Source organism: Pogoniulus pusillus, chromosome 2, assembly GCF_015220805.1.
Source record: "Pogoniulus pusillus isolate bPogPus1 chromosome 2, bPogPus1.pri, whole genome shotgun sequence".
NCBI lineage: Eukaryota > Metazoa > Chordata > Aves > Piciformes > Lybiidae > Pogoniulus > Pogoniulus pusillus.
Window position 1 is genome coordinate 34,483,336 of NC_087265.1, and position 12,871 is coordinate 34,496,206.

Below are 12,871 nucleotides of genomic sequence, written 5' to 3' on the forward strand. Positions count from 1 at the left end.
AGCAGAGAGCTGGGAGCAGTTCTCATTCTTGTCTCCCCTCTCACACATGTTGGCTTCTGTCCCTCAGTACCTGCTGAAGCTGAACAAACAATGCATTCAGATCAGGTTTTCAGCCACAAGAACAGTCTGTCCTCATGGCCCCTTTTGCTGGCTCTCTGTCCAGGCTAGCCAGACATGGAACAAAGGAATGCGTGTACTAAGATGGTTATCTGTTCCTCCATCTCCTCCTTCTAGGAGGATGTCCTAGCATCTGCCTTCAACTACCTATCCCTGACATTTGTTCCTTTCCCAGCAGCTTCCTGTTTGGGATATTTCTTTGCCTGAGCTTCCTCTTCTACTTGTGCCACTCAAACCAAGAAGACTGTCGTGGGAGCACCACACGAATAAAGGTGTCACAAACTACCATTTGTGTCATCAGCTTCCTTCATGGCAAACTACATCCCATATGTTCACCAAGCAGCATGTGTTACATCAGGCAGCAAAACCTTCCATGCCACCAGAGACCCCACAACACAGCTATGGTTCCCACCAGCCGTGCTGACATCTTACTCCCTACCTCTTGGGCCACAGCTCACTCAGTCACCAATAGAACTCACACTGGATTAATTCACAGAAATCCTCATTTTATGAACACTGAGCATAGGGTCCAGACGCCACCAATGCAGCCACTCACCCTCACCACCCTGGGGCAGCACAGCAGGTGCTCTGATAGCATTTAGGACAATTAGAGCTCTCCACATATGCAGGGATGATGAACCACACCAAGCAGATACGTGCAGAGCTGTATGGAAATAGGAGCAGTTGGAGTAGCAATGACACTGAGTTCAAACAGGGTCACCAACACAGCCTGTCTGGCATCTAACACCGATCGTTAGAGCAGAGAGAAACCCTTAGATTATATTTTATGCATCCTACTTGAAACCAAGCGATCTGGAAAATCCCAGAGCATTTGGATGCAAAGGTCTAAATCTTAATGACACTCCTGCCAAGGCTCTGTGTTTTGTTTGCACTATTTAACAACTTCTGCGTAAGGAAACAATTGACTTGGTTAAGCAAAAAGCCACCACAAAAATCTCCACCCTGCTGCTGAGCCAACAGAGCTCCATCAGCAACATAGCTCTTGATGCTGGTTCCAGTTTGGTTTGCTGGAGCTTCTGCACCCAGTGAGGCATCTAGACTGGGTGGAGAGAAACCACAAAACTGTACACTATGACTCTGGCTGCTCAGGCACCAGGGGACTGTCCTCAGGGAACTGACAGCAACCATTTATTTTTGTGTCGTTTTGGAAACGCTTCCTTTAGCATGTAACGAATTTTTGTCCTATCTGTGTATCTTATCACCCTTAAATATTTAGCTTTTTTACCACAAGTCTAACTTTGTTACATAATTTCACGCTTAGCAACTGCAACCCTTTTTCTTTTTTTTGCTGTGGATGAAGGTACTGCTTTTTCACACACTCTGAGTGAGAAGCCCAGCCCAGACGACTGATAAGCAGCAGAACCAGTGGCCTGCTCAGCACTGTTCACATGCTCTCCTTTCACCACCACATGTGAGACATCCCAACAGCTTCAAGAAACCAGAGAAGTCAGGATTTGCAGTTCAAGTATTTTCCTCTGCCCTATGGCCAAGCTGTTGGTGTTCCAGGCCAGGTCCCCAGATGCCACCCCACCTCAGTGCTGCTTCCACCCTGGATTGCAGCTCTGCAGCTCCCAGGAGGCAGTGCCACCTTTCACAGGGAAAATGGCCAAACAGGATTAAATTGCTCATCAAAGTGAAAGCATAAAGCCAGGTTTAATGCCCCACACTGAAGCAAGCCACAGTTCAGAGCAGAATCAGCAGATGCCCAGATAATTGCCATGTTGGGAAGAGTTAGCACTGCAGAGTGTGATTTTCCCTTGCAGTGAAACGGTAAGTATGGAGATGAGGGTGATACAATTAATCAGGCTTTATGTGGATTTCCAAATGGCATGTGGCAATGCTCTTAAGCACTTAAAGAATGCCCAAAAGCTCTTAAAGAAACTGAGCTGCCATGGGATAAGAGGTAGAGACCTCCTGGGATTAGTAAGTGGTGAAAGGTCAGGATGTGAAGAGCATGAGTAGGATTGCATGTTCAGAGAAAGGGCTCCGATGGAGTGACTGTGGGTAAGGGTGACTCAGACCTTGAGCACTGTGGAAAAGGCCAGGATACAGCAAGATGACAACACATCCTGACAGGACAGCTACCAAGGGCAGTGAAAGCAATAGACAAAGGCTGCCCCAAAAAGGCTACAGTGAGACCCAAGTTTCAGGGTAGGGACACGTGGCTTTGTGCTCAGAGACAAAGGCTGTAGCAGGTGAATTGTCTCACCCCTCTCTGGAGCAACATGTGGGAGGGTTTAGTGGTGCCAAGCTCATCTGCTTCCAAAACCATCAGGCAGCTCACATTTGCATGCTGTTGCATTTCTTCAGGTTCCCTGTGGCTGCTCCTGCTACATCTGCAGGAAATCACCTTGGGTTGGTTTCAGCTGCACCAGTGCTGTAGATAAAGGACAAAAGGAGCAGGTACAAACATGCAAGCAGCTTTGTAAGGTACAGGGAAATAAATGCAAGGCTTGGCTGGGGAAGCCCCCTTCCATAGGAGAAATCATCCCATGCAGGGAAAGAGCTCACTGCACTTGCAGAAGCAAGGAGTTGCAGAAGGTTACAAGTACCAGGGCTCTTAACTGCCAGCCACATTTTGTTCTGTCCTGGCTCATCTAGGCCAGAAGAAGCAGGATTCACTGTAGCTTGAACCTTCTGGAGCTTCCTGGGCACTGGGGCAGCTATGGTCTCTGCAGTAGGACTGTTAAGAATCATCTTCTTGGCTGGAGGGAGCGTGTTGTCTGAAGCAGTTCAAGCTGAGCACCAAAATCATATCCCCAAAAAGCTGCCCCTGGCAGAGCACATAGGGCAGGGATAAAGGAAGGAAGTTCAGTGCTACTTGCTATTCAAAAGAAAAATCTGACTTCCTTGAGCCCCAGGATTTCCATTTCTACAAGTCACTGTGCTCCTCAGGAAGCTGATTCGTACATAGTGGAGCCAGAGAGGCGCTCCAGGTCACAGGGAGGTGACCAGGACCCAGGCTGCAGCAATGAAAGCTCTGGCCAGGCTGAGTCAGAGCCAGCGGGGTCACAGATAGCTACTCCTGTGGGCTGGGTGTGACTCAGCTCACTGAGCAGCTGCCCCTGCTCACAGCCCATCCTGGTGATGCGTGAGGTTAAGGAGGATGAAGAGTTCAGTTCTTTTTTTTGTGAGCTGGGACACAACTCCTCACTCCCAGAATGGAACCTACAAATGCACCCCCAAATGATTTGTCAGAGGTTCAAGACAATGTGCTCCAGTGATCATGTGCCTATGATGAAGAGATAGAACCACAGAATGGTTTGGGTTGGAAGGGACCTTAAAGATCACTTACCCCAACCCTCTGCCATGGGCAGGGACATCTTCCACTAGACCAGGTAACTCAAAGCCCTGTCCAGTCTGGCCTTGCACAATTCTACAGAAGGAACATCCACAACCTCTACGGGCAACCTGTTCCAGTGTCTCAGAACTCTCACAGTTAAGAACTTCTTCCTTACATCTCATTTAAATCTACTCTCTTTCAGTTTAAAACCATTACCCTTCATTCCATTGTTACATGCCCTGTAAAAAGTCCCTCCCTATCTTTCCTGTAAGGCCCTTTAAGTAATAAAAGGCCACAGTAAGGTCTTCCCAAAGCTTTCTTTTTTCCAGACTGAGCAACCCTATGCACAGGAAGGAAGCCAGCCCTGGGCATGACCTGGACAGAAGAGCAAACATACTGCAACAGAGACCAAATGCTCCCAACATTCCCACTGCTCCTCACCAGTGACAGTCCTAAGTACTGGATGAAAAGTGTAGTCAAAGGTTGGAGTTACACCAGACTGGGGCATGCCCCAGGGGCTGCTGCCACGGACTTTCCTTGACAGTCTCAGAGGCATCCAGCTTCACCCCACCAGTACCTGCTAGCATATGCCTTGGTGCTGGACCTGGCAGGGTTTATGCTGTCAAAAGCCATCACAAATGCATAGCTCTAGGGAAAAAAGAAAGTTATGGGGCCAGCACAGCTCATAGCTTCAACCAAACTGTTGAGTACTCTCTACACAACACATTCCCTCTATGTGAGAATGATAGAGGCACTCACTTGCACCAAGGTCTGTAAGGAAAACTTCCAGGGCAGACAAGCCAGAAAGGATAGGAAGAAGAAAGAAGTCTACATACTCGCCACTACTTTGGGTTAGACAAGAGTCAGGGCCAGGTTTGTGTGACTCACCATGCCTTTTCTGAGACATACCACTAGCCTGATGTAACTCCTGCTCCAGCAGCAACAAGGCTATTACCCAAAACAGTGAGGAGCATAAGAGCTGTTATAACAAAAAAACCCCAAAACTTCTACAACCTGCGGACCAGAGGCACTACTTGTGAGCTGCTGGCAATAGAGAATCCCTTTCCACCCACTGCTTTGAGTGCTTTGTGTGTAGCAGAAAATATCTGCTGGTACCACCAGATGGACAGGATACCCAGGCTTCTGCTTTCAGACACGGTCCTGTGAACAGCCTTTGAAGGCAAAATCACCAACAAGAAAACAGCTGTGAAAAGTAGCCCTGATTTTTTTTTCAGTCCTTATTTCGCGCTGCATCCATTGCTTACCTGCTGCTTGCTTCCTCTAGAGCTGCTGGGTCGGGCCCCTGCCCTCTCCTCTGGCACAGCTACTTCTTACAGCTTGGAAGCTACATTTTCCCACTCTGCTATCCAAAAAAAAAAGAAAAAAAGATAAAAAAAGTTTGGCATGGAAGCTTTTATCATCCTGAAAACATGCCAACTGCAAAGGCGACTCTGTGTCTCAGACGCCTGTTTCCTGGCAGATTTTAAATCCCTTGCTCAACTGCTAGGATGGCGGGGGCAGGAGATGCCTGTAGCAACAGGCTGTGAACTGTAGTTTCAAACAGTCACATGCTTAACTGCTGCTGAATACCCAGGAGACCAACATTTTCAAACAGTGGGCTAAGAGCTAGACACGCAGCCAAGTGTCTGTGCTGACCCATCCAAGGTAAAGAGAAGCGTGAACAGGGAGGCTGTGCAGGGAGGTAGCGTCACACAGCTCAACACCTCTGCATGGTCAGCCACTCCTCCTTCGCTTGCTGGATAATGAGGCTGCAGCTTAAAGCTTCTGCAAAGTGCAGAAGACAAGCAATAGGAGTCCTCCAACGGTGCCAGCCAAGCTGCCTTCTGCCCTTGCTGCACTCCAGATACACATCTCCATCCTTGAGTGCCCTGTTCACTAACAAGAGCACTAATCTTCATCCTCCTTTGTACTTGAATGTCTTCACTTTCCTCATCATTCCACCCAAACACAAGCCTGGCACCTTTCTCAGGAGGCAGCTAGCTATATGATGGAGTAAAAGGGTAACAGTAAGGTTACAGAAAAAATACACCCCAAAAACCTTAGCTTAGTCCAAGTCTTAGTCATACCTTGGGCTGCTGGAAGCCACAAGCAGCAAGAGCAGCTGCAGGCCATGAGCAGGAGGTGCCACCAGTGTACAGCTCCATCCAAAGCCCAGCTCTCCAGTGAGGTGCCCAGCCTTCATAAAACCTGCAAAAACTTGGCTGCAGCTAGGGCTGGTGCTGAAAGCTCAAGACCCAACACGACCTAAAAGAAACACAGTCAGATACTGCTAAGAGAGCAAGGAGGAACCAACCAGGAAGTGGGGAGATATTTCAAGCTGTCTGACCTCATCACAGCCCTCTGCTTCCTAGACCATGCTGATGAACAGCACAGCAGCATTCACCTCCCAGCACTGGCACAGCAGTGTCAGGGGAGAGGAGAGCCCTGATGGGCCTATACCAGCCTGAGAGCAAAGAGTAGAGAGAATGGGACATAGCCAGGAAGTCTGTGGCCTCTGCCAGCAACTGTTGTGCCAGGCCCTGGAGGCAAAGAGGTGACAGATGACATTCCTCTAACACCACAAGCAGCATCACCAACAGTGTCTGCACTGCCAGTGCTAAGAGGCAGGCATTAGAAAAAACTGCCTTTGTTCAACAGTGCCAGACTAGAGGGAGGAAAAAAAGCAACATTATTAGTGGAGCATGGTATGCTCAAGGTGCCTACCGCTCCCAGAGCAGCTGGTTTTAAGCATCGACTTGGGCGAGAGCTGGCTGCAGCCTCTGTGCTCTGTCTCAGATTCAGAGTGAATGTCTTCTTTAAAGGTATCAGATGCTCCTCAAAGCTGACTTGAAAAAGGCAACCTGGTTTTCCAAGGTGAAGAAGCATCAGAATTTTTTTTTGTATGTTTCAAAGACAGCATTGACATCCTGGGGTGCCACTGGAGATCACACCAAAACAGCAAAGCATTCTGCCTTCATTTGGCCCCACTGGAGTGTTTTGAAAACTGGTGTTTGGCAGAAGGAAAGGTCTGCCCCTGCTGCAGTGACTCCCAAACCCAAGCACACAAGTGACTGGCTGAAGATCACAGACTGTAGCCAGGACACGTTTTTGCAATGCTTCCTCTAGAGCAGGCCAAGCAGGGAATACAACATAGGCCAAAAGAGATCAGCAGCACCTACATAAAGCGCCCATTTTCAGGGTGCCATTTCTATGGCTTGGATGTGTCCTGCAATGGTTTCACATGGCTTCTGTTGCATGCCACATCAGTCCACTGCTCCACTGTACACAATTAAGCCACTTACCTACTGATGGGAATAAGGCCATGTTTCAATTAGTATTTACAAAAACAAGAACCAGACAAACCCAGTGCTGTGCGAAAGTGCATTTATTGCAAAGCTAAATTTCTGACTTAAAACCAGTGTCTCAGAACAGCTGCATTTGGGTCCTTACACAGATCTACAATAGTCTCTGGTCTCCAGTGCCTGGGGTCTTGAACCATCTCAGCAGAGCAGGAGTAAATCTCTTCACAGAGTTGTCAGAAAAGTGAGGGAAATGACAGAAAACAGATACACTGCCACTGGCACCATTTCTTAAATCTCCTAAATTGTGCCTGCTCACAAGAAGAGAAGAAGTGTCAAGACACTTCACAGAGAGCTTAATGTCAGCACAAAGATCTTGCAGAACACTCTGCTCTCTGCAGGCTGCTTGCCAAGGAGCAGCTGCCACTGTCAGGAGAGAACTGCACTATTCCTGCGGAGAGAAAACAGGACTGTTGGGTTTAATAATTTGCTGAACTGCTTCCAAGGGCCAAAATGGCTGACAGGTCATGTTAGTGATGTGCTCCTTTGCAGTCTGGAGCCCTCACACCAGCTCCAGCGTGGACATTTGGTCTCAGCTCATCACACCTTAGAGAGGGTTGCCTTCTTCCTCCTGCCTCAGCCTCTTGGAGAGATGCTCACTGATGGCCATAAGGGGGTTGGCTCTGTAAGTAGGATTGGTGATGACCTCATGAAACCGAGCCACTTCTTCCTCCCTAAGAGAAATAAAACAACATACAGATGCTAAATGCCTCATGCAGAAAGGACTAAGTGGCTAAGAACAGAACTCATAGTGTGTTTCGGTACAGACAGAATGATCCTCAGTGTAAACTTCAAAAAGAAACAGTACAAGAAATAAAACCTAATTTACCCAAGGGCACAGCTCAAATTGCTGCCAGCTTCATAGAAGCCAGAGACTTGATCTCATGCCATAGAGACAAAACAATCATGTTAGTGTCCAGCATCACTTAGAAATGTTTTTTTTTAAGAGCTTTTCCCTAGTAAATCAGGAACAAGAGACTCTGAGTATCTAGTAAATCACTAAGAATTAAAACTACTCCAGACTGCACAAGCACAAAAGCAGATTCTGCTTCCAAGAGCTCATCAACTGACTCTTTATTGCTCAACATGGAGGCCTGGTAATCCTACGTGCAACACTAGTTAGACACCATAGGAGAAGTATGACAGAATTACCTCTGCACGCTTGGTCACAGCTGGTTACTGTGGAAATGGTCTTGTCTTAAATAGCAAGGAAGAATAAGAAGAGAGCAGGAATGTGAAAAAAATAAAACCAAACAAAAAAGTCCCATGGGTTTTCAGGTAAGCAACATCCAAGGTGGCCTCCTCACCTCCCTCAGACAAAATGCCAGGCCCTCCACAGCCCACACAGACACAAATCTCCACATTCTCTGTAGATGCTGTGGATTAGCAGAGTGCTCTTCAGCCTGCAGCATGCATCTAGCTCCCTCCCTTGAACAGCCTTTCCCTTCAGCCCTGCCCCTGACAGAGGCACAGACAGGGAAGCCAAACTTGAAGCTCGGGTTGTGCCAGTTGGGGCAACAAGGTGAGGCTTAGAAAACCTACCATCCTAAATAACATCTTGGAAAATAAACCTCAAGACCTTCTTCCAAACTATTCCCTCCTAAGAAGCACAGCCTTCCCAGTCCCAGTCCCAGTGGTAGGGTATGTGCCAGAGAGGATCTTTGCTGCATCTGCCAGTTTTGTGCAGAGGAGAAGAGGGGCACACATGGAGGTCACTGGCTTGCTGATAAAGAACATTGTGCTGGAGTTGACTACTCAGATTTAGACCTGTAAACAAGTCCATCCTCAAGCAGTGTCCTTCATCTATGAGTTCTAGCACAAGACATGTAGTGGTGGTACTCAAAGCCATGACTTGGCTTCTGCAATGAGCCAAGAAGGGACTCATTCAGAAAGGCAGAACTAAGTAAGAAGGGCATCCCAGCATCAATGCTGGCCAGTTTGAGGCTGAAAAGCAGTATTGGGAATTGTAGCCTGTTCTCCTCAGCCTCAGTTAGAAATGGAATGGCCCAGAACTGAGAGAAATCCTAGAAACAGGGATCACAGAAAACAAACACTGCCAGAACACAGTATCTAGACCCAGGAGAGCTGTGCTGTGGGGAAACTAAGTTCCTCATGCAGTATAAAATATCCAAGCAATTTTACAAAGGCATAAGGAGTTGCCAGACCAAGTTCAGGAATTATTCAAAAGCATTTAGTGCTTCCTTTTACAAGAAAAGGGTTGGCAGATGCCAATGGACTGTAGTCCTTGTAAGTGATGTATGGGATGTTACGTCAGCACCCTAAGGATGTTCTAACAGAACAGCTCTGGATTCTAATGCTACAGAGTTCCATCCACACAACCACAGCAGGCTTGGCTTTCCTGAAGGGTATTAGCTAGAGCTACATGGGCCTGGTGTCATGTTGCAGCTTCAACTCAGCAAGCTAAGACAAGCGACAGGCCACCTGGCTCATAACCAGGTTGTCCATGACACACAGAGGGATGCAGTGCAGACATACTCACTTGGTACAGCTGGAAATAAGAACTGTGGCCAGAAAGACAAGATAACAGTTGGTGTGGGTTTGTCCTGGAACTCCATAGACCATACACAGAAGGCCCAAGCCACCACTTTCTTTTCAACAATATGGGCAAGGTAAATTCTTAAAGGAGCAAGTGCAGTTTCTTTGCTTACATTTTACATGAGACAGAAGTGGAAGTAGACTGAATTCATCTAGAACTGACCAAGTTTGACAAGGACTAAGACAGAAACATCCTGCAGTATGTAAAGGGAAAATTAAAGCTGCCACCTTTCTAGGCCCTCTTCTAGGGACTTCACGTATCATAGAATCAGTCAGGTCGGAAAGGACCACAAGGATCATCTAGTTCCAAACCCCCTGCAATGGGCAGGGACACCCTACCCTAGAGCAGGCTGGTTAGAGCCCCATACAGCCTGGCTTTAAACACCTCCAAGGATGGGGCCTCAATCATCTCCCTGGGCAACCCATTCCAGGCTCTCACCACTCTCATGCTCAAGAACTTCCTTCTCACATCCAGTCTGAACCTACCCATCTCCAGCTTTGCTCCATTCCCCCTAGTCCTGTCACTCCCTGATATCCTGAAAAGTCACTCCCCAGCTTTTTTGTAGGCCCCCTTCAGACACTGAAAGGCCACAATGAGGTCACCTCAGAGCCTCTTCTCCAGTGTGAACAGCCCCAACTCTTTCAGTCTGTCCTCATGGGAGAGGTGCTCCAGCTCTCTGATCATCCCAGTGGACCTTCTTTGGACATACTTCAGCACGTCCACATCCTTCTTGCAATGGGGGCTCCAGAACTGCATGCAGTACTCCAGGTGGGGTCTCACCAGAGGGGAGTCTCACCAGAGCAGAGAATCACCTCCCTTGACCTGCTGGCCACACTTCTGATGCAGCCCAGGACCTGGTTGGCCCTCTGGGCGGCAAGTGCACACTGCTGGCTCATGTTGAGATTCTCATCCACCAGCATCCCCAAGTCCCTCTCCTCAGGGCTGCTCTCCAGCCAGTCACAGCCCAGCCTGTATTTGTGCTTGGGATTGCAATGAACCAGATGCAGCCAGGGATGCAAGCCTGAAACACCAGAACTGATTGCCTAGAGAGGCTGTATGATATACATCCTGGGAGATACTAAAAAACTCTGTAGGCATCATCCTGGGCAACCAGTTTAACCTCTGCTCAACAGGGAAGTTGGATCAGATGGCCCCCCGAGGTGCCTTCCAGTCTCAAACATTCAGTAATGTTCATCAGGGAACAGAACAGGCGCTCTAGTAACTGGGTACTTACAAGAGCCGGTGTTTCTGAGCTTGTTTCATCAGACAGAAGTCTGCTGGTTCTGCCTTTGCTTTCACCTGGCTGTGGAGAGAAGAAACAAAGCAAGTGTGTGAATGACTGTTACAGAGAAGCAGTAATTTAGCAATTGCTGTGGAGATGGAAAGAGTCCAGGTATTCTGAATCTGCCTTCCCAGAAAGGATAGGTAATTGTCCTGTGTGGAAAGTGTCCTGAAAAGCAATTATGTCCCTAGCCAGACAGTAATGAAGATGCAAATTACTTTTGCCACAGACTGACAGTTTAGGAATCAGGATCGAATGGACAAATAAATGTACTGCAGAAAAATCAGTTCACTTAGTTTATAGAATCAAAAAATGGCTTGGAAGGATTCTTTAAAGGTCATCTTGTCCAATCCCTCTGCATTGAGCAGGGACACCTTCAACTACCTCAGGTTGATCGGAGCACTGTTCTAACCCAGCCTGGAATGTTTCCAGGGGTGGGGCATCTACCACTTCTCTGGGCAACCTGTACCACTGTTTCACCACTTCCATATCTTTGTTCCCTTATTATCTGTTTGAATCTGCCCTCTTTTATTTTAAAACCCCTCATCCTGCTACAACAGGCCCTGCTAAAAAGACTGCTCCCATCTTTCTTACAGGCCTCTTTTAAGTAGTGGAAGGCCAAATGCTAGTTCTAAACCTGGTCATTAGCTGTCCATGTCCAGATCACTTTCTGCTTATCATTAACCTGCAGGTCAAAGTGATACTGTTGCTTAACAATCCCATCAAACTTCCCCTCCCCAGCAGGCATGTGTCACCTCTGCACATGTCATGTTCCTTGCTAACACTGCAGAGCCCCAGCATGAGCAGACATCAATTACAGTGTCACAATTACTCAGCAAGAAAAGGGCACTGCCAGCTCTGCTTTGGATGCTGCAGTGGGACCACTGAAGTATAAGGAATTGCTTACATTTTGACATAAAGAATGCCACTGTTCTTTTCTCCCTGTGGACACACATCCTCATCAAAGACTCTATGCTCTAAGTCAGTTGCAAATAGGTTATTTAAAGAGAACGCACGACAGCTTTTGCCACCAAACACAGATTTTGAGAACCCATAACACTGAAGGAAAATGGACTCGTGAGAACATAGAATGGTGCACTACGTGTAGCAAAGGCACAGCTGCAGGCATAGATCTGCACTCTCTGCACCCATTTCTTATTCCTGGGCAAAGGTCAAAGAGATTAGAGGTGTAATTGCATCCTGCACAGGAAGCTGCAAGAACGTGGTGCCCAGTGCCAAGCAGCAGCATAGATTTACCACAAAGACAAATGCTAAACCCAAGCAAGGGACACGTGGAAAATGCAGCAATTTGAAGTGCTCAAGAGAAGGTGCTGGCAGAACTGGATACTAACAAAACGAGAAGAACCTTCTGTTCTTAAGGATCATGCAGATACAAACAGGAGAAGTGAGTGGGCAACAGGCTCTGCCTGCACAGAGCAATATCTCTCTGATTTCACCCTGGGGCCAAGCCCCAGCACACAAGCTCAAGAGGGGAAGAGAGTTTGCCTCCCACTCCTCTGTTGGAGGAGAGCTTAAGCAGGAATCTTTCTTTACTTGTGGGTGCTGAGAGCCAGGGCCTCCTCTATCTAATCTGCCACAAAGCCCTTCAACTTTCTCAAGGTTAGGAAATATGACAGCCTCTGTCTCTTCAAAATAGTAGGATCTGGTCTCTTGCTGACAATGTTAGTGACATCCTCTTCACTTGTTAACTTCCATCCTTTTTACTCTGCATTTTTTTCCTCTCCATTCTTCCTTTCCACCTCCTCCTCTGCCACCTATTCCTTCACCCCACTCACTTTCATCATCTTTCATTACTCCATCAGCTCCTGCTCCATTTCCTGTCCATTTTACTCTCCCTCATGGGTGATCCCGGAGGACCTAAGTTGCTGAAGGCTGCTTTCATCGTTGCCCAAATCACCTCTGATTTACCTTCAATGCAGCACAGTGTTCCTTAGGTCACAGCCCCCTGCTCACTCAGACAAATCCAAACATGGTGAACGTTCTATCAGCCAGCCTTCACAGCGCAGAGCCTGTGCAGCAAACAGCAGCCAGGCAGATCAATGCCTGCACGCTGCTCTATACACTTCAGTCCCTCTCAAGGTCACCCCTGGCACTGCTGGCATTACACAACAGGCCTGGGAGCTCATGAATGGCAATCAGGAACAGCAGACAAACAGCCACAGGGGTTTGTGCAGCTCCTGTCACACTGCTGCATCCACTGGTACTGCAAGACACAGTGGAACCGTGTACTA

At 47.8% G+C, this 12,871-nt stretch overlaps 1 protein-coding gene and 1 long non-coding RNA gene across 2 annotated transcripts in view; both read right to left on the bottom strand.

Moving 5' to 3' along the window:
* Window positions 1–1,058: 1,058 nt before the first annotated feature.
* LOC135184531 (uncharacterized) lies at window positions 1,059–4,886 on the bottom strand. The gene is made up of 2 exons (XR_010306086.1): window positions 4,687–4,886; window positions 1,059–2,515 (listed from the first exon to the last, which is right to left on the bottom strand). It is a non-coding gene; the product is annotated as an uncharacterized LOC135184531 (long non-coding RNA).
* A 1,902-nt stretch (window positions 4,887–6,788) lies between these two features.
* SLX9 (SLX9 ribosome biogenesis factor) overlaps window positions 6,789–12,871 on the bottom strand; it is a 52,054-nt gene continuing 45,971 nt past the window's right edge. Inside the window, exons 5-6 of the mRNA XM_064160401.1 lie at window positions 10,572–10,640; window positions 6,789–7,454 (exon numbers count right to left, since the gene is read on the bottom strand). Of these exons, the coding sequence (XP_064016471.1) occupies window positions 7,328–7,454; window positions 10,572–10,640 (196 nt within the window). The 3' untranslated portion in view covers window positions 6,789–7,327. The remainder of the gene's footprint in view (window positions 7,455–10,571; window positions 10,641–12,871) is intronic.